Source organism: Mercenaria mercenaria, chromosome 10, assembly GCF_021730395.1.
Source record: "Mercenaria mercenaria strain notata chromosome 10, MADL_Memer_1, whole genome shotgun sequence".
Classification (NCBI taxonomy): domain Eukaryota; kingdom Metazoa; phylum Mollusca; class Bivalvia; order Venerida; family Veneridae; genus Mercenaria; species Mercenaria mercenaria.
Window position 1 is genome coordinate 79,959,372 of NC_069370.1, and position 27,060 is coordinate 79,986,431.

General features: G+C 35.9%; 1 protein-coding gene across 5 annotated transcripts in view; it reads right to left on the reverse strand.

The window, feature by feature from the left end:
* Window positions 1-27,060, reverse strand: part of LOC123561174 (uncharacterized) — a 138,769-nt gene that overhangs the window by 65,348 nt on the left and 46,361 nt on the right. For 4 of the 5 annotated variants that reach the window (XM_053516578.1, XM_053516580.1, XM_053516577.1 and 1 more), the window contains exons 17-26: window positions 22,555-22,749; window positions 21,928-22,089; window positions 21,325-21,516; window positions 20,326-20,343; window positions 17,385-17,597; window positions 16,676-16,882; window positions 15,622-15,864; window positions 9,840-10,088; window positions 9,378-9,551; window positions 6,939-7,022 (exon numbers count right to left, since the gene is read on the reverse strand). In XM_053516578.1, coding sequence (XP_053372553.1) covers window positions 6,939-7,022; window positions 9,378-9,551; window positions 9,840-10,088; window positions 15,622-15,864; window positions 16,676-16,882; window positions 17,385-17,597; window positions 20,326-20,343; window positions 21,325-21,516; window positions 21,928-22,089; window positions 22,555-22,749 — 1,737 coding nt within the window. The remainder of the gene's footprint in view (window positions 1-6,938; window positions 7,023-9,377; window positions 9,552-9,839; window positions 10,089-15,621; window positions 15,865-16,675; window positions 16,883-17,384; window positions 17,598-20,325; window positions 20,344-21,324; window positions 21,517-21,927; window positions 22,090-22,554; window positions 22,750-27,060) is intronic. The other variant, XM_053516579.1, reaches the window with a different exon arrangement.

Consider the following 27,060-nt stretch of genomic DNA (forward strand, 5'->3'; position numbering starts at 1 on the left):
TGACATCAAATATTCTACAATAATCTCAAAGGTAGCATTTCGGTAGCTTGAAAAGGTAGCAGATAGGTAGCGGCTACCAGTATAGCAAGAAAACTAATATGCATACAAAACACTACCAATAGAAGCTAAGTAGCAGGAAAAGGTAGCAGCTAGCCGCTACTGTAAAAGCAGGTAACAAGTAGCAGCAAGGCAGCAGGAAAAAGGAGCAGCTAGCCACTACAAGTAGCAGGAAAACTAATTTGCATACAAAACACCGCTAATAGCAGCTAGCGGCAACTGGTAGCAGTGTGGTAGCAGCTACTTAACTGCTAGATCTACCTAGCTGCTATTGGTAGCGAGAGGCCAATTATTTCTGTAAAGGTAATAAATAAAATTCACAAAAATTATATTTTTTAAGAAGTTATCACACTGTATAGCTTTACTTAAATGCTATATGGTATTGTGACAACTAGTATCTCTACCAATACAATATCAATGCAAATAATCAAACAAGTCCTGATTTCTGAGCTTTTATTTTTTGTAGATGTAGTGAACTTTAGATTGTGAAGTCCTCTGCATGTGAACTACATTTCAAACCTACTTTTCTGCAACTACATGTTAATGTTTTACACATTCCGTTACCTGGGCCCAGTAGTTTGAAACTTTAACGGGCGATTAAACTAATGGTTGATTAACATTTAGGGTTATATTTCAACATTTTAGAAGACTTAGTAAATCAAAGTTATACGTTAAGGAATATGAACAATAAAATGTCCTTAACATAATGTGTTTTCCACATTAACTAATATTTTGGATCAAAAGTTAACCACCAGTTAGTTCAACAGCCCGTTAAATTTTCGAACAACTGGACCCTCATTGGCAAATACAGCAAACAACTTTCATACAACTATTCCGTCTGTTCGAAGTGCAGAGGACTTATTTGTGATAAATCGTTTGTACCGGAGTTTAGTGCTGACTAAATCTTTAACAATCTAAAATTATGTAATGGGAATTCAGTTAAGTTTAATTAGATCACTGTAAGAGGTCACAGGAGAAACAGCCAATCAGAGAGGAGGATCCCAATCAACTGGCCAGGAGGACCAATCATCGACGAGCAGCATCGATTAACTTCAAGACTCCATTGAATCTGCACGTATTCTGTATCACCAACTGGAACTATTCTGTATCACCAACTGAAATCCAAGGCCATCTTGGGTAGTTAGTGACTGCATTGTATTTATATCTGTCTGTTAAACCTCTTCCGCCCCTAAAAGGAGTATCGGACCCGGTAAAGTGATGGCCATTTTCGCTATATTGGTGTCAGAAGTGGGATGAATGCAGCATCCGTGTTGTCTATAGCACACATGGAACTAGGAGAAAAATTAGATACGTAGTATCTGCATTATTGTACAGAGCACACTGAGTGCTAGAAATAGGGCTGGCTACAGTATCCATTCTTTCTAGGGAATCCAAAGAAAGGGTAAGTAAGGTATCTGATTTATGGCATAAGTCATACGGGTGCTAGACTTGAGGGTTACTAGGTATCCACATTGTCTAAATTGCACGTGGCTTAAGCAGAATGGTAGATACAGTATTTGTATTACTGGCCAGATTGCTTTGGATGTTGGAATTAAGGGTTGATACGGTTGCCGTATTTTCTAAACTGTAAGGGACGCTCCAAGAAAGGTTAAGTCAATATCTGCACTAACACATATAGTGCTAAGATTATGAGTGGATATAGTCTCTTAATGATCTCCAGTACTAATCAACCTGTTTGGATTAAATATGGTGTTATTCCTACCAGGCCTACTAGCATTAGTGGTATCAGCAATATTACTCCCACCATCATCTGATACAGTCATTAAGCTGGTTACCAGTCAATGTACTGCTCCTCTGCGGATACTCCTCACTGATTTCCTCAAGACTAAAGTCTGGACACATTAGAGAACTACAGCCCCAGAGCTATTTGCCTGCTGTCCCCAAGGTTTCGGACATTTGCCCAGCACAAGAGCACTACTCTCATTCACCTCCACCCACCCACCCATTTTACTACATCTACAAAAATAATAGCTCAGAAATCAGGACTTGTTTGATTATTTCTGAAGAAATAAAGGGTAACATATTTGTAGAATATCTCTGGTGAGTAGGCCGGTAGACTTATTCAGAAATATCTGTTTTGCTGAGAGACAGTGTTTTCTAAATGTTAAATGTTTATCAGACATCATGGTTACAAACATACAGGAAGTAACTATGTAAGTTAGACATGGAAATCAAATAAAAGAATGCATTCATATCCGCATGCGTACTTTCCTAAGTGTGTATTTCAGGGCCGTAGGAACAGTCGGGGTGGGGTCCCCCCAATAATTTGACTGATTATGATAATTATCATAGCAAATATTTTGACAGCGAGTCAATTTTAGCTGATTTTCATAATGTGTGCGCCCATCCCCCCAATCTGAAAATGCTTTCTATGGTCCTGTAATTGACTTTGAAAGTGATTCCATATGGTTATTCTTCAAGTTAAAGAAATTAATAGGGTTCCAACCCTTTTCTTCCAAATCTGATCCACAAATTTAAAACAAAATATTTGCAACACAGTTAAAGGTCTTTAAAATGCACAATAAAATTGTATCAAAGGTATTTCTGTGTATCTTTTTATACATGCAATGTTAAGAAGCCATTGAAAACAATGTACAAGATAAGTTTCAACATTTTTGAGCTTAAAAATTCCAATTTACTCATAGATATAGGCGTATTATCAATATTCCAGAAAATCGCGGTTTTAGATACAGTTTCCGGCTTTTTTGCCCAAAAAATCATATTTTGCATACTTGGATTTTGGTAGATTTTTCACTATAGACTCAGCCCATGTTGTAGAATATGAAAACACAAAAACCATTTCTGTGCAAATTTTTTCCGTTATTTGCATTTTTGACACTAGATTTACTGGACTATTATATCAATATAAAACAAGAGCTGTCCATAAGACAGCGCCCTCTACTATTTGGCGATTTGACAGTAAAATGAATAAATGTCTCAATAAGAGACTTCTACTTAAAAAGGAAGATACACCAAGGGGCATAATTCTGTCAAGAACACATATTAGAATTATTGGGATTGTTACCACACATGCAGATGATGATGGTAATTATCTTATATAGTACCAAAGTTATGTCCTGAAAACGAAGTTTGTTAAAAAAATTAAGTATGAAAGGGGCATAATTTGGTCAAAAATACAAATCAGAGTTATGGGGATTGTTACCACACATGCAGATGATGATAAAGATACATTTTAAGTTTCAAGTCTTTATAAAGTTATATCCTGAGAGAAAAAATTGCAAAAAAGACACTTTAAAATACAAAAGGGGCATAATTCTGTCAAAAATACAATCAGAGTTATGAGGTTTGTATCCATGCAGATGATGATTATAAAGATATTTTTAATTTCAAGTCATTATCTTTTAAAGTACCAAAGATATGTCTATAAATGAAGCTTTTGAAAAAAGTATAACAACTTTGTGACCTTGACCTTGGGTATAGTGGGCCCAGCCCCTGTACATACTTTGTTTGTATGCTGAACAACATTTTGTGAACTTACAGTAAGATATAAGCAATAGTAACAAAGATATGACAGAAAAAGAAAGGTTGCCGAAAAACTTTAACCTTAAAAATAACCCAAGTATAACACCTTGGTGACCTTGACCTTGGGTATAATGGGTCAGCCCCTGTACATACTTTGTTTGTATGCTGGACAATGTTTGTGTAAAGTTACAGTAAGATATAAGCAATAGTAACAAAGCTATGACAGAAAAACAAAGGTTGCCGAAAAACTTTAACCTTAAAAATAGGTTAAGTATAACACACTGGTGACCTTGACCTTCAGTATAATGGGCTCAGCCCCTACACATACTTAGTTTGTATACTGGACCATGTTTATGTTAAGTTATAGTAAGATATAAGCAATAGTAACAAAGATATGACAGAAAAACTAAGGTTGCCAAAAACTTTAACCAAGAAAGGTCACGCCAACACCGACGCCGGGGCGAGTAGAAAAGCCCCCCTATTCTCTGAATAGTGGAGCTAAAAATCTAATGTCTACTGCCACACATAAACATGCATGTGTGATCAAAATTATATATTATAACATGAACCTTTTATATACATCGCCGGTCCATAGTTTATGTAAAACTAGATGCCCACGGGCAACATGTCGAGCCCGCCAGCTGTCAAAAGGACTAGAAGATGCACATGATACCCTGTCTCATTGAGGCAAACACTTAGGTCAGTTATTTATAGTAACAACAAAGGAAAGTAAATCTTTAAAAAAATCAAAGTCCACACAAAAATCCTTACTAGTAGAGATAGGTCAAAATACACCTCAAAATTGGATGTAACATGCATATTGTACTACAGAAAAGTGGTCTTGATTTTTCCCTACGACCAGTAATAAAAAAATATGGCCTCTAGAGAGGTCACAAGGTTTTTTTATTATTTGACCTACTGACCTAGTTTTTGAGGGCACATGACCCAGTTTCGAACTTGACCTAGATATCATCAAGGTGAACATTCTGACCAATTTTCATGAAGATCCATTGAAAAGTATGGCCTCTAGAGAGGTCACAAGGTTTTTCTATTTTTAGACCTACTGACCTAGTTTTGGACTGCACGTGACCCAGTTTCGAACTTGACCTAGATATCATCAAGGTGAACATTCAGACCAACTTTCATAAAGATCCCATGAAAAATGTGACCTCTAGAGTGGTCACAAGCAAAAGTTTACGGACGCACGCACGGACGGACGACGGACGACGGACGCTGCGTGATCACAAAAGCTCACCTTGTCACAAAGTGACATGTGAGCTAAAAAGTTACAATATAAGCTATTTATAGTAACAACAAAGGAAAGTATTTCTAGGTCCGTCTCATGATGGTGAACAATTGTGCCAAGTTACATCAAAATCCCTCCATGCATGAAAAAGAAATGCTCCCGACAAAGTCATTCTTGTATCTGACCTTTGACCTCTAAGTGTGACCTTGACCTTTGACCTAGGGTCCTGGTTCTTGCCCATGACACTCCGTCACATGGTTGTGAACATTTGTGCCAAGTTACATCAAAATCCTTCCATGCATGAAGAAGAAATGCTCCGGACAGTCATTATTAAATTCAACCTTTGACCTCCAAGTGTGACCTTGACCTTTGAGATAGGAATCTGCGGTTTGCGCACGACACTCCGTCTCACTGAGGTAAACAGTCAGGCCAAATATAAACAAGATTGCTCCATGCATGTCAAAGTTATGGTCCAGACAAGCGAATCCGGACGGACGCACGCACGGACGCACGCACATAAACCGAACAGCCATTTGGACAACTATGTCTTCGCTTCCACAAGCGGGCTCGACAAAAAACTGTTTAAAATTCAAAAATAAATCTGTGAATATTAATTTATCATGTCATGTAATAAAACACTTATTGAATGGACTGCCAGTCAAAAGTCAAAACTGTTGGCCAGGATTGGTCCTGCAGACTTCGGGCAATAGTTTTGATTCTTGAATGGTAAGCAGTATAATAAATGTATAGTGTTTAAAGACAACATGATTTCCTTGTTTTGGGTTTATAGCCGTTTTTCAACAGTATTTCAGTCATGTAACGGCGGGCAGTTAACCTAACCAGTGTTCCTGGATTCTGTACCAGTACAACTTCCCCACATGAATTATCAGAGGTGGAGGACGAATGATTTCAGACACAATTTCTTTTATCAAATCGTCACGGAGAACATACGCCCCGCCCGAGGATCGAACTCGCAACCCCACGATCCGTAGACCAACGCTCTCCCTACTGAGCTAAGCGGGCGGGCAATGACAACATGATATATTCAATTATCTACCAAAAGAAATGGTAAAGATATCATTTATCAAGGGACACATGATTGGGCCAATTTCTTGTTGCAGCAATTTAGTTTCAAATAGGCAATTACATTCATAATGAAGATAATCACTTTTAATTAGTTGCCATATGAAAAATGTTTATCAGTTATTAGATTTGTATTGAGAAATATGCACAAGGTCTGCTGCGGAAATATTGCTTAATTTAGGAGTGCAAAATTATTCCTCGGAAGAACTAGTGCATATTTCTCGATGCAAGTCTAATAATCTTCTTATTGCATATATTTAAACTTAAAATTATTATGTAGATCTAAATCATATAATTTAAATTTTTTCTTAAGCCTGAGTAAAACATCAGTAAAAGATCTTTTCAAATGTGACGACATACATGAAACTGACGTCACACACCCGATACAAAATTTGAACGTCAATATGGAAAAATATTGACATATTAGGTTCCATAAGTTTATAAATGTGTATGTAATAATTAACTATATATCAGTTTTGCAATTAATTTGGAAATTTCTTGCATGACCCCTTACGGTTGCTGTCTTCAGTCACCTGTCTTTCAACTGTATATCTGAGTCCTGCTCCTGAAGACATGAGCTGGTCAGTGTTAAGTCGTTGGTTCAATCATGTGCCAGAAATAATGCCAGTAGTTGCACGTGGGATCTCCCAATTCAAGTTGAAAAGTCAAGAAATGACCTACATTGTGTCGGTGTTACTTAAAACCCAGCCAAAAACAGTTACGATGTATATGCTACTGTAGCACTGCAGATGAATAAGATTTAAAGAGCCTCCATGGCTATGTGGTTAAGGTTGCTGACTTCAAATCATTTAATCCTCACACCGATGTAACTTCAAGTCTCGCTCTGGGCGTAGAATTCTTCAAGTTGGCTTATGGAAGGTCTATGGTTTTCTTATGAACCCGACCATGATGAAATAATGCCCAGAGGAACACCTGGGGTCTTCCTCCACCAAAGAAAGCTGGAAAATCATCATAGAACCTGTAACTGTGTCTGTGTGACATTACAAAAAAACAAATTTAACAACCAAATATTAAGATTTAAACCTACTTGTCTTGTCACCAACTCCAAGTTCTATAAAATATTTGAAGTCATATTGCGCCGTGTATATTACATAACCATCGGTAGACTGGGCTGAAATATAAAAACATTGTTAGATCTAGTCTCTTTGTAAAAGGAACCTTTTTCGAAAAAGAGGAAAATAGTTTTTGATGTTAATAATTGTTCTTTCTCTCTTTGAGCTTAATATTGTTATTTCTGTAACATATACCGAGCAGAATATATAAGTCACGTGAATCACATATTTTAACTTAAATCTCTATCTATAAGCAAACTCACATGAGCTAGACTTCATATGTTTATTCTTATATCAAATTTTCTTTTGGTTTTCCTGGCCTATGATTTTAGACAAAAAATTCGTAAATCATCTTGATTAATTACATTTGAAACTAGAACTGTCAAGGAGTGACGAATACCCCCACAATATGGTCTTGTTACAGGAGAATGGCAACCATGAGAAAGATATGGCCACAAGAAGGTGCAATTTAAATCAAACTTGACCTGTATTTTATGATGTTAGACATGTGTACCAAACTTTATCTAAATCTTTCAAGTCTTTTGTGAGTTATTGTCCAGCAACCATGAGTTTGACAAATTTTAAGTTTTTTAAGCCAAAGTCAAACTTTATCTGTATTTTATGCTGTTACACCTGTGTACCAAAAACAGTTAAATCTGTCAAGAACTGTCACTAGAGTGTTTAATGACTCCAACGGTGGATGAATATTGCACAATAGCTTGAGTCTGTGTTAAAAATATCAAATAATAAGAGAGGTAAAGATAAAGTGTATCAAAACACTATATAAATATAATTCTAAGCAAAAAGGGGGCATAATTCAGGAAATATTGGTGCAAGAGTTATGCACCTTGTGTCATATGATGTGAGTGATGATCTGGAACAACTATTTCAAGTTTGAAACAAATGCATTTCGTAATAACTGAGATATAGTGAAAATGCATCAAAATTAAACTTAAATTCTAAGTAAAAGGGAGCATAATTCCTGAAAAATTGGTGTCAGAGTTACGCACCTTGTGTCACATGATGTGGGTGATAAGGTGGAACATCAATTTTAGGTCTGAATCAAATCCTTTTAGTAATAATTGAGATATAGCGAAAATGCATCAAAATTAACCTTAAATTCTAAGTAAAAAGGAGCATAATTCATGGAAAATTGGTGTCAGAGTTACACACCTTGTGTCACATGATGTGGGTGATAAGGTGGAACATCAATTTTAGGTCTGAATCAAATCCTTTTAGTAATAATTGAGATATAGCGAAAATGCATCAAAATTAACCTTAAATTCTAAGTAAAAGGGTGCATAATTCATGGAAAATTGGTGTCAGAGTTACGCACATTGTGTCACATGATGTGGGTGATAAGGTGGAACATCTATTTTAAGTTTGAATCAAATCCATTTAGTATTAACTGAGATATAAGTCAATATTTATTTATTGTCGGTAGATAAAATAACATATAAAATATCTAAAAATATAGATTTCAGGACGTGATGGGACGTGACGGGACAAAACTGACTCCTATATAGCCCCCCACCCAAAGCATGTTTGGTGGGGATAAAACGAACAATTACAGTAAAATCACTGTTAATTATTTGTTAATATTTTCAACTAACACTAACTATTGTATTATTAACTGTTTTGTTGTATGTCTTAAGTATTTCATGTCTTAACTAACATCAGCCTGTTACTGTGTACAACCCTCTATGTTCGAATTACCCACAAAGCTTTCAAGGAGAATACAGATAATATGTTAAGATAGACTTTTCTACTACAAAGTCCCAATTAATATCTATAATAATTATTTTATCTGCTTCGATGAAAGAAGTATAAAATACATATATTTTTATAGCTCTTGCTTCGTCCAAAGAAAGGAACCGCAGTTCTGCCATATTTAAATGACCAATGTCACGTGAGAGTCCCCATTCTAAATTCTTATTGGTAAACAGTATCAATACTATTCTCATTAAGCGTCTGGAGATCGCTTCATATTTCATTGAGCATTCTATCAAAGTACGGTGATTTGCAGTACCAGTTTCATACGACAGCTCTATACATTTTATTGTATGAATTTACACTACAGAACTTTTATTATTTTGGTAGAAAAAATGAAGTTTATAAAGTAAACAAACTTTACTGAAATGCAGAACACTGACTTTGTTTGTTTACTCAAATTACAAATGGCGAGAAATAAATCAAGGGAAGTAATTCTTAATATATCCTGGTTACATTTCAACCAGTACCTGCTGAGGTTCATTAGTGTACTACATGTATTTCTTTAAAGACCTCGAAATAACAGGCTTCATATTCATTATTACTATGATCTGTTCCAGTGTTTATTCCTTGCTTAACACTTATTTTGAAAAACACATTCCTTCTCACCTTACTTTTAACAATCGACTATTCAAAGTATTTACCACAAACAGGTGGTTCCCTGTTCCAACCGGAAGCGATACATGTCATGCTAATAGAATTTGCAGTTGGTTCCTCCATGAAATGAGCATCAGTATTACAGGATACATTGCACGAGGATGCTGTGCAAGTCTTCATGCCATTAGGAACCTCAAACTCCCAGTCACTGCATGTCGGTGCTGCATAAAAGAATATCAGTACAAGGTACAAATTTTATTTTGTGCACAATTCATATAAGTGCTACAGTATGTTATGTAGTCTTGGCTTCTTTCAATAATGTATTGTTTTATTCAATAGCCAGCAGACATGTCACAAAATTCTTGAAAATAATGAAAGAAAGTCTATTTTTAACACAACTGATTTTTCCACTTTTTAAGCACACTGACAAGTCAGGAGTTAAATTCATTACAATAACTACATGTATTATCTGATGATTTGTTCTCACCGAAACTGATTTAAATACTTACCATGAAATCTAAATTGTAAAGTACATTTATCGAGAATGGTGCTTGTATTCCCTTGAAATGACGTCACTTCAACTTCGTAAATTGTATTCAGTGCGGCAGCATCTGCTGTTACTTCAAGTGTCTCTGGATCGAACACTAGACGTGCAGAGAAACTTCTTGGGCTTACATACCCAGAATTTGCTACAGATATTGTTCTATCGGCTGTAAGTTGAATATCTGTGGACCTATCATTCTCACAATCCATAGAATCTGTAAAAAAGGACAAGGCATGTTCATATCAAAGCTTCATATCTTTGATCATTGTTTTCAAGCAGCATGTTATATTTGACTGCCAAATTAACAGAGGTAAATTTATTAATCAGTTCATAACTATATAAAACTAGAGTTGTCACGGGAGTAACGAATTATACCCCCACAATATGGCCTTGTCACAGAACTAAGCCAATGTCAAAGCCGAACTTGCTTGACCTTTGACCTACTGACCTCAAAATCAATACAGGTTATCTGCTGGTCATGATCAACCTCCTTATGAAGTTTCATGATCCTCGGCCAAGCGTTCTAAAGTTATTGCCCAGAAAGGTTTAAATGTTACGGGACACTCTGACCTATGACCTTTGGGACTCGAAATCAATAGGGGTCATCTGTGGGTCATGACCAACCTCCCTATTAAGTTTCGTGATTCTAGTCTGAGGCGTTCTGAAGTTATTGTCCGAAAACCGTTTTTAAATGTTTCGGGTCACTGTGACCTTGACCTGTGATCTACTGACCTCAAAATCATTAGGGGTCATTTGCTGGCCAAAACCAACCTCCCTATCAATTTTCATGATCCTAGACTCAAGCATTCTTAAGTAATCATCCGGAAACCGTTTAACTGTTTTGTGTCATTGTGACCATGACCTTTGACCTACTAACCTCAAAGTCGAACTTGACCTGTATTTTATCATGTTACACCTTACAAAAAATTATGATCCTAGACCCAAGCGTTCTCAAGTTATCATCCGGAAACCGTTTAACTGTTTCGAGTCACTGTGACCTTGACCTTTGACCTACTGACTCAAAGTTGAACTTGACCTGTATTTCATGATGTTTCACCTATGTACCAAAATTTCTGATCCTAGATCCAAGTGTTCTCAAGTTATCATCCGGAAACCGTTTAACTGTTCAGGGTCACTGTGACCCTAACCTTTGACCTACTGACTTCAAAGTCAAATTTGACCTGTATTTTCTGTTGTTTTATGTTACACCTGTGTACCAACAATTATTTAAATTGGTCAAGCCTTTCATGAGTTATCATCTGGAAACCATGGAAACCAATGGACCGGCCGACCAACAAGCTCACTCCTATATGTGACGCACCATGACATTTTGGGTCCAAATTCGGCGTTACGTCATTTGAGAAAACATCGATTAAAGTTACGTCACAAAAAATGGTGGACGTTACCACGTGTTCGCGGCAATTAATGCAGTATTATTTATAATAATACTCTACTTTGCCATAAGAAATACATGAAGTGACATATTTCCGTGTTTTGCAATTCCGTTTCTTTAAAACTTTTGAATGATTGATAATTTATCGCCCTTTGAATCGACACGCCATTTTTAAACATCGAAGGTCGCGGAGAAAATGAAACTACCAAAAACAGTTATTTGATGATTTATTTCGATTGTATAAAGAATGACAGTTAACGAATCTCAAGGTAAGTAAGTATTTAAGCGATGTGTAGGGTTTAAAAATATTATTTGAGTTCATATCGACTGTTTTGTCCGATATCTTTTCGAAAAATAGCCCGGATTTGACACTAAATTGACTACTGTAATGACAGTTTGGAGGTAGCCCAATTCACATTTTATTTACAAGTGGCACTGTATTGTAGACTATATATTATTTACTAAATCTGCCATGAATTATTATTCAGTAGAATCAGTAAGCAAGACAATTAGATTCTATGCAAGAAGACTTTGTCACAAGTTTGTGACTCTGGTGCCAGACAAAAACAAAACAGTCAGTTATAGTGTTTAATTACATAATTAAAGCCCTGATCATTTCATATAGCCCTGCCATGAAAGTGACTGATCAGGAACAGTTGAAACACATCTATTGACAGTATTGTCAGCTTCAATTACTTATTTCTTACTTGTAATGTCAAATCAGTCCATACATAAATTTTCTACAAGGCATAAATATTGTTTTTACTGGGAATGAGACAGTTTTTTTTGGTTAAATTTGCATACTGTTCACTTGGCCATTATGTCTGGATTCCTCCCCATTTTGTACTGTTCTTGGCAAGTCACAGACAACCACTTTGTAAAATGAATTAACTTTTATTAGATACATTTTGTTTTGAAAGTCTTGCCAGGGATTCAAACCTATTACTCTTCTTATAGAAGTCTTCTTTGTGCTCAGTGTACTGAGCTAACTGCCCAGGGCATTTTTATCTTACATTTCAGCCTTTTTCAGTATTTTTTTCATTTTACAGATCAATCACTGAGGATTGTTTGGCTTGATGCAATGACCTTAAACAGTTAAAGGATTTTCCAAAAAGGTCTATACACCACAAGCTGGATTTTTTGGGGGTTAGTAAATTTCTTCATACATTTTTACAGTTACTATAAAGCTATTCTATCAAGATAAAGACATTAAAGTAACATAAACATAAATGATCTATTGTATTCATAACATTTTAAGAGAAAAGATTTTAATTATAGACCCATTCAACAAATATGTGTTAGTATATTAAGAAGTGAATTAGTAATGATGTATAATAATTAAATATATCATGTATGTATGTTTATGTATTAAGTATGATTGCATGAACTGTATGTCTAGTCTGTCAGAATCTTAGCTAGCTTATGTATTCTTGAAAAGCTACATTTTCTGCTTGAATACTGTAAGATTCTTGGATGAGTTTATTAACTTATCAATTCTGCTTTCATTCAGCTTTTAACAAAAGGACTCTCTTAAGCTTAAAAAGATGCTTTACAGTCTTATATTCTGTTACCTTATACTAATCTTAAAATGAAGTTCTAATGTTGTTGAATTTTTGTTTTGCAGTGATAAAAGAACTATGAGTGTGTGAATGGGAATGGGAATGAAACAGAAGGAATTAATATTTTCTACTGATCATCCAGCTGAAATCATGCCTATGGAATAGAGTGCATGTCACAAATACTGATATGAGCAAATAACTCCATATTGCACAAATAAGGTCATGTTTTCTGCTCTCATGACCAGAAAAAGTTAAACATTCTAATTCAAATTACAAATGTATTTCAAGAAAAAGTAAAACTTAGTCAACTGTGAGAAATATTAGGTAAAAGTATTTTATAAGTGTTTTGTTGCCATGACAGCTGTGAAGTGGTTTGAAAAGCACTATCTTAATTGTTCTAACAATACAGAATTTAACTTATGAATTTTCCAAAACTGCATGCATGAAATACTAAGACATGTCTGTTGAATGAATCCTAGTTGTTTCAAAACTACAACATGTGTGACATTTAAAGCACAACCTTTGGATGAAACATTTTTACAATCAAAACTGCCTTGCCAGTGTGTGTACATGAAGGATTTTCCCAGAAATCGCCAAGACAGGAAACTTCCAATATAGCAGAACATATTTGTTACTGGCTAAATATAATATATTTTATTTCAAGAATTAATCCATGGTTATAATTGTGTTAAACGATATTTTTACATGAACTTTGCAGAAATTGCTAATTGCAAAACATTGTGAGTTGCCATGGTGACACAAATTTGACTTAAATTTAGATTTGTTTGATTATGTAGACATCATGTTTCTTGTTTATCTCTGCTAATCAGACTATGTTCTGCAAGAAAATATCTTTTATATGTAATCATTGCATCAACAAAACATGTCATAACACAAATCTGCCATAAAATGGCAGAGTTGTAATGCAGGTAGGCATATCAGGAAAATATGTAGTTCTCAAAGTCAAATTATATTAAATGAAATATGTTTTTTTTTTTTTTTTTTTTTATAAATGATCACAATTGACCATTTGTGGTGTAAAACAAATGTATACTGAACAGATGCTAAATGAATGTTCTGATTCTTTCTGGAAAATTTACAAAATACTACTATTTTAAGAAAATAGTGCATTGTTGCCATGGAAACATTAATTTGACTTTTAAATTATTTTGGATATCATCATATGTAAAAAACATCTTTCTCGTTCATATGTTATATTTGTTAAGCTGTATTATGTTAGTGAATATATTTTCATATGTAATAATTGCATCAGCAAAGCACTATGTTATCACATAAGTGTGCCTTAAAATGGCAAGAGTTGTAACTGAGAGAGGTGTATCTGAAAATTTTGTATTTCTCAAACAATATTACATTAATTTGCATGGAATGATGTCTCTTACTTTTAAATAAGAAAACAGACAGCTTTTGATGTAAATATATGGAAAAAAACACTTCAAATATTCAAATTATTACAAAAAAATTGACAAAAATATTAGTATTTTTGTAAGAAAATACCACATTGTTGCCATGGTAATGTTAGTATTTTTGTAAGAAAATACCACATCGTTGCCATGGTAATGATTCACTGATTAGTATATCTAAGTCTTCTGAAATTTTAGCAAACTCACAGTTGATAATAAAAGTCTAATAATTATATCTTCTTGCCTGATTTTCTTTCTTACTGTTTAATAGATAAGGTGTCTATAACAATAAGATTAATGTCCTAGTTTTTGGGATGTTGTCTCATTTGATATCAAATAAAGTCTGTATTTTGTTCAAAAGAATGCCATAAAACAGTTGTCTGTAAACTGTTTGCACACTAGAAAAAGTTAATTGTGTATTTATTTCACATTCTATGTAATGTATTGCTAGATTCATCAAAGGACTGTTGAAAAAGAGGTTAAACAACAGTGTTGCTATAGAAACGATTTTTAGAACATAAATATTTTTATACTACATGAAAGAAAGAGATAAAAAGAAATACATTCCATTAATTGCATGTTGCTTTTGTTATTTTATCATGTATTTTAACTTGATATTATTTAAATATGGAGTCATTATTAAGATATACTGCCTCAATTTTGATACAGGTTTAGACAAAAACATGGTGTCCAAAAAGTGGTTAATATCTCCATGACAACGGCTGATTTTTGTTGTCAAATTGAAGATTTTTACTCAAAAACGGGGTCAATCTGTCGATTAGCCCAAAAACTCCATTTTTGACCAAAATTGCATTTGGACCCAAAATCTCATGCTCTGTCACATATACCCTCCCTGCCCCCGAAACTTCGTTTTGTGGGGGTATAATTATATTATACATGCTAAGTCCAAAAGCAGAACCTAGTTAATGTCTTGCAAGAACTCCAGACGAAATATCTACATGTATACTTACATTAGAAGACAGACAGACAGACATAACAAATTATTGGTTCCATTTTTCAAGAAAAAATGGCCTTAATGGCATAATATTACAAGACATAATTAAATCACTTATATGCAAGTCCTTATCACCTGTATTTACTAACATATCTTGATTCTTCACTTTCTTGTACAGAGTTGTGGGTTGGATATTGAAAGAAGTTCTTACTGGGCATTGCAGTCTTTGATGAACTTACCAATTTTTAAAAAAAAAATTTATGTCCACCACATTGTAGTCACTTTTCTTTCTAATCTAAAAGACATTAGAAAGAAAGAAAGAATCAAATTGTGTCAAGGTGTGTGTGCGTGCGTGTGCGTGTGTGTGTTTGGGTTTAACGTCTTTTTCAACAATTTTTCAGTCATTAAAGGTAGCTCACCTGGTATTACAACAGCTACTGTGCAACTTCCGGAGTTTCCATTGAAATCAGTGGCAATATAGGTAGTTGTTATGGCATACACAAAAGGTCGTGACAGATATGTGTTTTCCGGATAGACGTTCCACTCTTTCACGGCTGTGTTGTCAATGGCATATGGCTGAGCAACGCTGAGCGGTACTAGCATTTCAGCTTCGTACATTATTGACCCGTCCCCACAATTAAGGATAACAGGTGGTTGAGTGTCTGGAAAACAATCATGGTAGTTCCTTGGTTAACTATCTTTTTTACAGCTAAGCATGGGAGTGAATTATGACAAAACGTTATATATTATATTCAAATTCATGAAGAAAGCTGAAAAAAGAAGAAATACATCTACATAGGTGTAGTTAAATTATCTAGAGAATCTGAAAGGTTTGTATTGCAATTGTATTTATCACTTACTAAGATTACAGACATTGTTACGTGTAAAGAATTCATCCGAATAGTTCACAGACACCGTACTATATGAATTTTGTGAGATTCAGGTTTTTTACCTGTATCCCTAGCAAAGTAACAACATATATTTCACTTGTTACGATAAAAAAAAAAACAGAATGCAATAAAAGTATGTTTAATACAAGAGCTGTCACTAATGGTGACAAATGCCCCCGCAGCGCCTTGACCTTTGACCTGGTGACCTTGACCTTTGACCTGGTGACCCCAAAGTCAGTAGGGGTCTTGTACTCAATAAGTACTATCAGCATGTGAAGTTTGAAGGTCCTGGGTTCAGTGGTTCGCAAGTAAAGTGCCTTCATGCAAAAAGTTAACGTTGTGACGAACTAACGGATGGACAGTTAAAAACTAATATGCCTCCCTTCGGGGGATAAAAACGTCAAACATTCATGCAGAGCAGTGATGCATGTGTGAAGAATTTATTTCTGTGAAATTTACAGTTCTAGTACAACGTTACTGGATACGACTTATTCTGCAGCCATGGCAAAATCCCATGGTAATACCCACATTGAAAGATAGACAAGTTCATTATAGAAATTTAGCAGGATAAGGGTTAACGCACCTTTACATTCTGGCATCTCCCCTATCCATTCCATCTGTTTTGTTGTTGTATTGTACTGACACGTCATGCCTTCAGATACATGTCCTGTAGAATTCAAAGGCTCATACCCACTCTGTAAGCAGGAAAACATAACAGTTGCCCCTTCTTCAAATGTAGTGCCAATAAGCTCCCCGCTGGCTGGATATCCTGGGTCATAACACTGGCCACCTTAAAACATCATTCAGACAGATTTAACTATGAGCACTGGAATAATATCTGGTTACGTCACTAGATACAATAACTAAAACACAATCTCAAATTAATTAGAACTGCTCTTTTTAATGTACATAATATATTATCAAGCAACTTTAGCTAAATGGCTGTGTAAATAGCTGATCAGGATTTCTATGCACACTATTTACCCTTAGCTTTGATAATCACTCATCAGATATAAATGGTCAGTTCTGTTATATCTGACAGATTTTGTCTCCTGGCCATTGAAGTTTTCAGGAGATTAATTCTGATACTGTGTTTGTTTCAAAACCATAAGCAGTATGTTTTATCAAGTAGGGCATGTTTTCGAGTTTTGTTTTTTTAATTTTGAGAGGCTGCATTCTAACACATGTCTATTTATATTTCATTTGTGTCCTTGCTTTTTACATGCTTATATCTTGTAGTCCCAGTATATAGCATAAACACTAGCAGGAAATGAATAAGCACTGTAGCTTACCAATACATCTAAGGTCGCCCAAAGGCCAAAGTCCATCATATTCCTCACCACATGTGACCAGTGTACCACCACTAGTACTGTTACCAAGTCTGACATATTTATCTCGACAATGAAATGTAAAGGAGCAGTTATGTTCATAACAAAAGTCGGCACTTTGTGGGGCAGGTATATATTCACTTCCTGGAACTTGGTATGGTTCACCACAACTTTTCTCTGAAAAATAAACACAAACATTGTTCATAAAATCCCTTTGTTTGACTCTCTAAACACATAATAAGGTTACTTTCCATCTTTTATATCAAAAGAACTGGAAATAATTCAAAGGTCATGATAACAAGGCAGTCTGAAAGACAGCTAAATCCCCGCCACTGCTATGGATAGTGAAAGAGTAAACCTTTGACCTTTAGCTGTGACCTTGACCTTAAACTGACATGGCTGACTCATGAATTCTGCACAATGTCTTGATGAGGTGATCATTTGACCTAAGTTTGATGAAAATCCTTCGAGGGATCTAGGAGATACAGAGCTCAAACCTTTGACCTTGAGTTGTGACCTTGACCTTGAGTTGACATGGCTGATTCATGAGTTCTTGATGAGGTGATCATTTGACCCAAGTTTGATGAAAATCCTTCCAGGGGTTTACGAGATACAGAGTGGACACAAAATGGAAGGCTCAAACCTTTGGCCCTAAGTTGTGACCTTGACCTTGAGCCGGCATGGCTGATTTATAAGTTCTGCACATCATTTAGATGAGGTGAGGTGATCATTTGACCCAAGTTTTATAAAATTCCTTCAAGGGTTTTAGTAGAGCGGACATGAAATGGAAGGCTAAAACCTTTGACCTTGTGTTGTGACATTGACCTTGTGCCGGCATGGCTGACCCATGAGTTCTGCACATCCCCTTGATGAGGTGATCATCTGACCAAGTTTCATATGAATCCTTCAAGGGAATTAAGACATACAGAGCAGACACAAAATGGAAGGCTCAAACCTTTGACCCTCAGTTGTGACCTTGACCTTGAGCCGGCATGGCTGACGCATGGGTTCTCCACATAGCCTTGATGAGGTGATCATTTGACCCAAGTTTTATAAAATTCCTTCAAAGGGTTTAGGAGATATAGAGCGGACACAAAATGGAAGGCTCAAACCTTTGACCTTGAGTTGTGACCTAGACCTTGAGCCGACAAGGCTGACTCATAGGTTCTGCACATCGTCTTGATGAGGTAATCATTTGACCAAAGTTTCATGAAAATCCTTCAAGGGGTTTAGGAGATATGGAGCAGACACGAAAGTGTTACAGACAGATGGATGGACGGAAGGACGGACAGAGACCATTCCTATAACCCCCCACCATTTGTGGCGGGGGATTAAAAATTCAGCAAAAATATGCTACCAAATTTACCTTTTTCTTATACATGAATATACACAATCAGTTCTATTATTCCGCAAATAAAAAAATTACCTTAACAGAGACAGATTTTTAAACAAAATACATACCAGTAGTTATTTCACAAAGAAACCAAATAATTACAAAGAAGACAGAATGAAGCAAAAAGGTTTGCAAACAAGGTAATTAACAATTGATTAATGTTAAAAATACAACTGAGCCGCGCCATGAGAAAACCAACATAGTGACTTTGTGACCAGCATGGATCCAGACCAGCCTGTGCATCCGCGCAGTCTGGTCAGGATCCATGCTGTTTGCTTTCAAAGCCTATTGCAATTAGAGAAATTAACTGTTAGCGAACAGCATGGATCCTGACCAGATTGTGCGTATGCGCAGATTGGTCTGGATCCATACTAGTCGCAAAGCCATTATGTTGGTTTTCTCATGGCGCTGCTCAATTGCTTTTGGTCTTTCACAGAAATGCCTAACATTACAAAGCAGACATCCTGAGAAAAATTCTAGCCATACATGAACCACTTACAGCTTGACAACCCTGTATAGGATAGGCTAGCCATACTTGAGCTTTCAAGCGCTTAACTTAACATTTGGGAAAAGTAACAACAACAAGAGGGCCATGAAGGCCCTGTATCGCTCACCTGACCTATTGACCTATAGATCATCAAGATTAACGTTCTGACCAAGTTTCATTAAGATATGGTCATAAATGTGGCCTCTACAGTGTAAACTAGCTTTTCCTTTGATCTGACCCTGTAGCCTAGTTTTTGACCCCACCTGATCCGGATTTGAACTTGACCTATAGATAATCAAGATTAACATTCTGACCAAGTTTCATGAAGATACAGTCATAAATGTGGCCTCTACAGTGTTAACAAGTTTTTCCTTTGATTTGACCTGGTGACCTAGTTTATGACCCCAGATGACCCAATATCAAACTCGTCCAAGAATTTATTGAGGGTAACATTCTGACCAAGTTTTATTAAGATTGGGCCCAAATTGTGATCTCTAGAGTGTTAACAAGCCTTTCCTTTGATTTGACCTGGTGACCTAGTTTTTGACTCTAGATGACCCAATATCGAACTCATCCAAGATTTTATTGAGGGTAACATTCTGACCAAGTTTCGTTAAGATTGGGCTAAATATGTGACCTCTAGAGTGTTAACAAGCTTTTCCTTTGATTTGACCTGGTGACCTAGTTTTTGACCCCCGATGACCCAATATAGAACCAGTCCAAGATTTTATTGAGGGCAACATTCTGACCAAGTTTCATTAAAATTGGGCCAAAATTGTGACCTCTAGAGTGTTAACAGTCAAATTGTTGATGACGTCGCCGCCGCCACCGCCGACGGACGACGGACACAGGGCAATCACAAAAGCTCACCCTGAGCACTTTGTGTTCAGGTGAGCTAAAAAGAAAGAGGAAAACCAGAAGATGAAACCTAAGCAGTTTAGAGTTACCTGCTGTTAAATCAACCACTAAACAGACCCTTGTTAACATTACAAATCAACAAGTGTAAGTTTAACAACAAGTTTTACCTTGCAAGGCAGGCATTACTGGATAAAATGTATAAATAAAGATTCTACAAATGCGTGTTAAAGCCAATGTGCTCTGTCATAAGTTTGAGTAAGATTTCTTCAAACCCAAAGCCAACACCAAAACATTTAAATATTTCTGCTTCATTGTTTAAGACAGGATAAAAACCTGGGGAAAAAGATAATCTGAAAAGCTACTCATTTCTTAGAGTTACATATCAAACTTTTAGTTTGTTTCAAAGAAATTTTCTTTAGTTATGTCAAGTCTCAATATTATGTAACTGTTTATTATACAGTTATTGACCTATGTTGAGAACAATATGTGTTTTTACGGACCTGTAAAAAATGATATTGGCTGATACACAAGTCTATAGTTGTTGTATCATATGCCCTTCTCAAATGCACTCATTTGACTGGCCTATATTTCATACATATAAGAAAAAGTGATATCAGAAGAGTCATTATCACTTTTGCAGGTCAAAAGTGCTAGTGTTTTTTGCGGACCCGCTCATGCACCTCTTTCGACCAATCAAATGAACGCAACTGAGAAGGGTATATAATATTGTTGATTATAATTGGCTGCATGTACCTAGGATTCCTTCCTGTATCATGTACTGCCATCCAACAATGATCTGTCACAAAGAGCACGTGAAATCCCATACAAGTATCTGCTCTGCACTCATGATCTAAATTTATGAACATCTGTTGTTTACACAAAACTCTTTCTTTATAGTACTGTAAAAGCAGAAATTTTCGTGAGGTTTTAATTTTTGCTATATTTGCAAGGCCCTACATCTCGCAAAAATTAATCCTCGCATAAATATACACATAATGCTAATCCAAGTAGGATACCATTTTTACAATTTTACGAATATTAAACCTCACGAAATATAGTCAAAATTCCAAAATCATGAAATTTTGACCTCTCAAAAATATGTGCTTTCACAGTACTTTTTTACTCTGGTTTTATGTTGTTCACAATACATGGATTTGTCAGCTTACTTGAACATATAGGCATGTGACTCCAGTCGCCCGTGCTAAGACATGTGACAGTCATCTGTGTTGTAGCAATGTTTTCCAGATAGTAACTGTATTCACAGGTCACGTTCACACTGTCTCCATACATGTACACCATCGGTGCAGAGCTGTCAACCGGAACAACATGATCAAACTCCTCCAATGTACAATCTTGAACTGAAATAACATGTAAAACTTATTTCATCTTATATATCTCTATTAAAAAGCTGATTTCTATATTTCGGTTACATATTTACTATGCATATATACATTGTATATATGCAAAAGTTTAGGTTGAAAAGATAGGAGAACCATTGCTTTACACTAAATATAAATTGTTAGACTAGTAAAATACCAGTAAATGTTTTTCTTATCTGTCTGTGCAGTTGTTTACTGATGTTAGGTGAGCATACCTAAGGTAACAGTTAGAATTTTTATCTAATGTTCATTTGGTGTAAGAAATAATAGACATTTCAAGGAAAGCACTGCAGCTCCTAACTTGATTAATCTATTTACATTCTTCAAATGTTACATTATGACATATAAGATACATATCCATTGACAGCTATAAAACTCTAAATTACTTACTTATGCATGCTGGTAAAACATTGTCTTCCCCGCAAATGAAACTTGGGTCGCCTTCTAAATTATATCCTTCTATACATGTTACATTGACCTCTTGACCCTGCACATACTCGGGGTCAGGTGACAGGACAGCATGTTCGATTACCGGTGTTTCACAAGGTATCCCTGCAAAATAAGAAGCCACTTTTGCTTTTACTAAATGAGCCGTGCCATGAGAAAACCAACATAGTGGCTTTGCGACCAGCATGGATCCAGATCTGCCAGATCCGCACAGACTTGTCAGGATCCATGCTGGTTGCAAATGCACTATGTTGGTTTTCTCATGGTGCATCTTAAATGTGAAACTCATTCAAGCCCACTTTCGTTCAAATACTAAATTACTGTATGACTTTTACTTCAAGAAATCACTGTCATTAAAGGAAAAAGACACGACTTTCAAAATATATCAGCAGTTGGTTTATGATTGATTTAACCATCTATTTTTTTATGATAGATAAAATGCATTTATATTTATTTATTTATAAGGAACTGTCAATTTTTTTTTTTTTGATAAATCTAAATCAATCGGCAGAATGTTCCCACAGAAAAATATTAACAGTGATTGATATATAATAATATTTAAGAACTTACGTTCACAATAGGATGTGTTGAACTCTAGGATAAAATCCCATAACCCAGACTGACACTGCACAAGAGGTGCTCCTATAATCTCGTTTTGTTGACTACATGTGAGGTTAACAACACTTCCGTGGTTCACGCCGTCACCAAGCAAAACAACTGCATCAGTGTTGGGAGCAACACTTGAAATGGTCTGGCAAGGAGTTGCTACAAATTTCGACAAAAAATTAGTTGTAATATATCACAAGACAAGAGGACCATGATGGTCCTGAATCGCTCACCTGTCCCCACATGACCCAGTTTTGAACTGAGTATGACATCATTTTTTCTATTATTTGACATAGTGACCTAGTTTTTGAGCTCATGTGACCCAGTTTTGAACCTGACCTAGATATCATCAAGATAAAAATTCTGACCAATTTTCATGAAGATCCATTCAAAAGTATGGCCTCTAGAGAGGTCACAAGGTTTTTCTATTTTTAGACCTACTGATCTAGTTTTTGATCGCAGCTGACCCAGTTTCAAACTTGACCTAGATATCATCAAGATGAACATTCAGACCAACTTTCATGAAGATCCCATGAAAAATATGGCCTCGAGAGAGTTCACAAGGTTTTATTATTATTTGACCTACTGACCTAGTTATTGACCGCATGTGACCCAGTTTCAAACTTGACCTAGATATCATCAAGGTGAACATTCTGACCAATTTTCATGAAGATCAATTTGAAAGTATGGCCTCTAGAGAGGTCACAAGGTTTTTCTATTTTTAGCCCTACTGACCTAGTTTTTGATCACAGTTGACCCAGTTTCGAACTTGACCTAGATATCATCAAGATAAAAATTCTGACCAATTTTCATGAAGATGCATTGAAAAATATGGCCTCTAGAGAGGTCACAAGGTTTTTTATTATTTGACCTACTGACCTAGTTTTTGATGGCACGTGACCCAGTTTCAAACTTGACCTAGGTATCATCAAGGTGAACATTCTGACCAAATTTTATGAAGATCCATTCACAAGTATGGCCTCTAGAGAGGTCACAAGGTTTTTCTATTTTTAGACCTACTGACCTAGATTTTGACCGCACGTGACCCAGTTTCAAATTTGACCTAGATATCATCAAGATGAACATTCAGACCAACTTTCATACAGATCCCATGAAAAATATGGCCTCTAGAGAGGTCACAAGGTTTTTCTATTATTAAACCTACTGACCTAGTTTTTGATGGCACGTGACCCAGTTTCTAATTTGACCTAGATATCATCAAGGTGAACATTCTGAACAATTTTCATGAACATCTTATGAAAAATATAGCCTCTAGAGAGGTCACAATGTTTTTCTATTTTTAGACCTACTGACCTAGTTTTTGATGGCACGTGACCCAGTTTCCAACTTGACCTAGATATTATCAAGCTGAACATTCTGACCAATTTTCATAAAGACCCCTTGAAAAATGTGACCTCTAGAGTGGTCACAAGCAAACGTTTACGCACGGACGGACGGACACACAGACGGACGACGGACGCTGTGCGATTACAAAAGCTCACCTTGTCACTTTGTGACAGGTGAGCTAAAAAAAATAATAGACAAGTGCACTTCAACTGTGATTAGCTACTATCATGTATTAGTGGCGGTACAAACATTAAATTTTCATTAAACTTTAACCTGCTGGTGGCAAGTGTTTTGCCTTTGCGACCAGTGCAGACCAAGATCAGCCTGAACATTCATGCAGGCTGATCAAGGTCTACACTGTTCGCTATTCAGTCAGTAAATTTTCAGTGAACACGCCTTCAGATAATAAGTGGTACTGTCCAAATTGAATGACAGACTAGTCAATTGTAGAAATTTAGAAGGTTAAATAGACATGCCTCCATATTAAAATCATTTTTTTTAACAGCTGGAGATTGATATTAGCGATTGTAAATAAAAAACCTTTACTGTTTGAGTATTTTATTTTTGCCAACATAGCGGGGAAAGACAATTTATCCTGGCAGAAGATCACCTTTTATCCTTCCACACTAAAATCAGTCTGCTGTTTAAATTTTGGCTTTCCACGTCACCCTGCCTTAACTCAACAGGTGCTGACAGACTACTTTTTAAGTTCATATAAAGCAGGTATTGTAAACTGCATCTGTGATTTCATCATGTCATTCAATATGACTGCCACCATAAAACAAGAGCTGTCTGTAAGACAACCAATGCTCGACTATTCGAAATATTGTCCCAGAAGCAGGAAAATATTACCCAAAATGTTAAAATATCTGAAGAGTTTTAAGTTCAAAAGGGGACATAATTTGACCAAAATGCATGTCAGAGTTATGAGACTTAATGCTATCAACTAGTTTTATAACCCCGATTGCACATGTGAAGTTTCAACTTAATATCTGCATTTGTTCTGCAGATAATAACTTGCATGCAAAACTTTAACCAGAATTTTCCAAAAGATGGCATAATTTACCAAAAATACATGTCAGAGTTATGGAACCTGATCCAGTGAGGTTGGTAATTGATCTAGAAAATGAAAAAATAAGTTTCAAATCTATTTGCCTCTGAGTAATAGCAGTATGTACTTGCATGCAAAACTTTAATCAGGATTTTCGAAGTCCAAAAGGGGCATAATTTGGCCAAAATGCAGGTCAGAGTTATGTGACTTGATGCTCTCAACTATATTTTTTATAACCCTGAAGACACATGTGAAGTTTCAATTCAATATCTACATTTAATTTAGTTAGTTTTGGAGATAGTAACTTGCATGTAAAACTTTAACCAGGATTTTCTAAGTCCAAAAGGGGGTATAATTTGCTCAAAATACATGACAGAGTTATGGAACTTGACCAGGGAGGTTGGTAATTGACCTAGAAAAAGAAAAATTAAGTTTCAAAGCTATATGCCTTTAAATGATAGCTGTATGTTTTTGCATGCAAACTTTAACCAAGGTGTGATGCTGACGCCAACGACAGGGTGAGTAGAATAGCTCAACTTTTCAAAAAATATTCAATTCTATTCTGTTATGGGGAAATGGGACAGTTGCCTACAGTTGCCTACATGTATATAGGCAAAAATTTTCCTTCGGGCAGAATTTCCTTAAACTTTGTGTACTGACTGAGAATCAAGTTTAATTATTAACAAGAGGGCCATGAAGGCCCTGTATCGCTCACCTGACCTATTGACCTAAAGATCATCAAGATTAACATTCTGACCAAGTTTCATTATGATATGGACATAAATGTGGCCTCTAAAGTGTCAACTAGCTTTTCCTTTGATTTGACCCGATGACCTAGTTTTTGAACCCACATGACCCAGATTCGAACATGACCTAAAGATCAACAAGATTAACATTCTGACTAAGATTCATGAAGATATAGTCATAAATGTGGCCTCTAGAGTGTGAACAAGCTTTTCCTTTGATTTGACCTAGTGACCTAGTTTTTGATTCCATCTAACCCAGATTTGATTGTGACCTATAGATCATCAAGATTAACATTCTGACCAAGTTTCATTAAGATATGGTCATAAATGTGGCCTCGGCAGTGTTAACAAGCTTTTCCTTTGATCTGACCTGGTGACCTAGTTTTTGATCCTACATAATCCAGATTCAATGAGGACCTTTAAATCATCAAGATTAACATTCTGACCAAGTTTCATGATGATACAGTCATAAATGTGGCCTCTACAGTGTTAAGAAGCTTTTTCTTTGATCTGACCTTGTGACCTGGTTTTTGACCCCAGATAACCCAATATCAAATTGTCCAAGAATTTATTGAGAATAACATTCTGACCAAGTTTCATTAAGATTAGGCCAAAATTGTGACCTCTAGGGTATTAACAAGCTTTTCCTTTGATTTGACCTGGTGACCTTGTTTTTGACCCCAGATGACCCAATATCAAACTCGTCCAAGATTTTATTGAGGATAACATTCTGACCAAGTTTCGTTAAGATTGGGCCAAAAATGTGACCTCTAGAGTGTTAACAATTTTTTCCTTTGATTTGACCTGGTGACCTAGTTTTTTATCCCAGATGACCCAATATCGAACACGTCAAAGATTTTATTGAGAGTAACATTCTGAACAAGTTTCATTAAGATTGGGCCAAAATTGTAATCTCTAGAGTGTTAACAGTCAAATTGTTGACGACGCCGACGGACAGACGACGATGGACGATGGACACAGGGCGATCACAAAGCTCACCTTTGAGCACTCTGTGCTCAGGTGAGCTAAAAATCATAGGTACCCATGCCTGATCTTGAATTATCTGCCCTTGAAAATCAGAAAATACTAAAAAATCCAATTTTCAAAGGGCAGATAATTCAAGATCATGGCAAGAGAACTGTGTATTTTAAATTTTATTTCATTTCAGACTTCATGAGGAGTCAGCATACGAAGTTTAAAGAAATTTGGTCCTTGGGAAAAACTAGGACTTTGCGGTATAATTTTGTCATGTTCATAGTTCAGGACATTTGCCACAGTCTCTATATTGACATGGGGCAAAAATGTTCTTACAGAAAGAGATTCTTC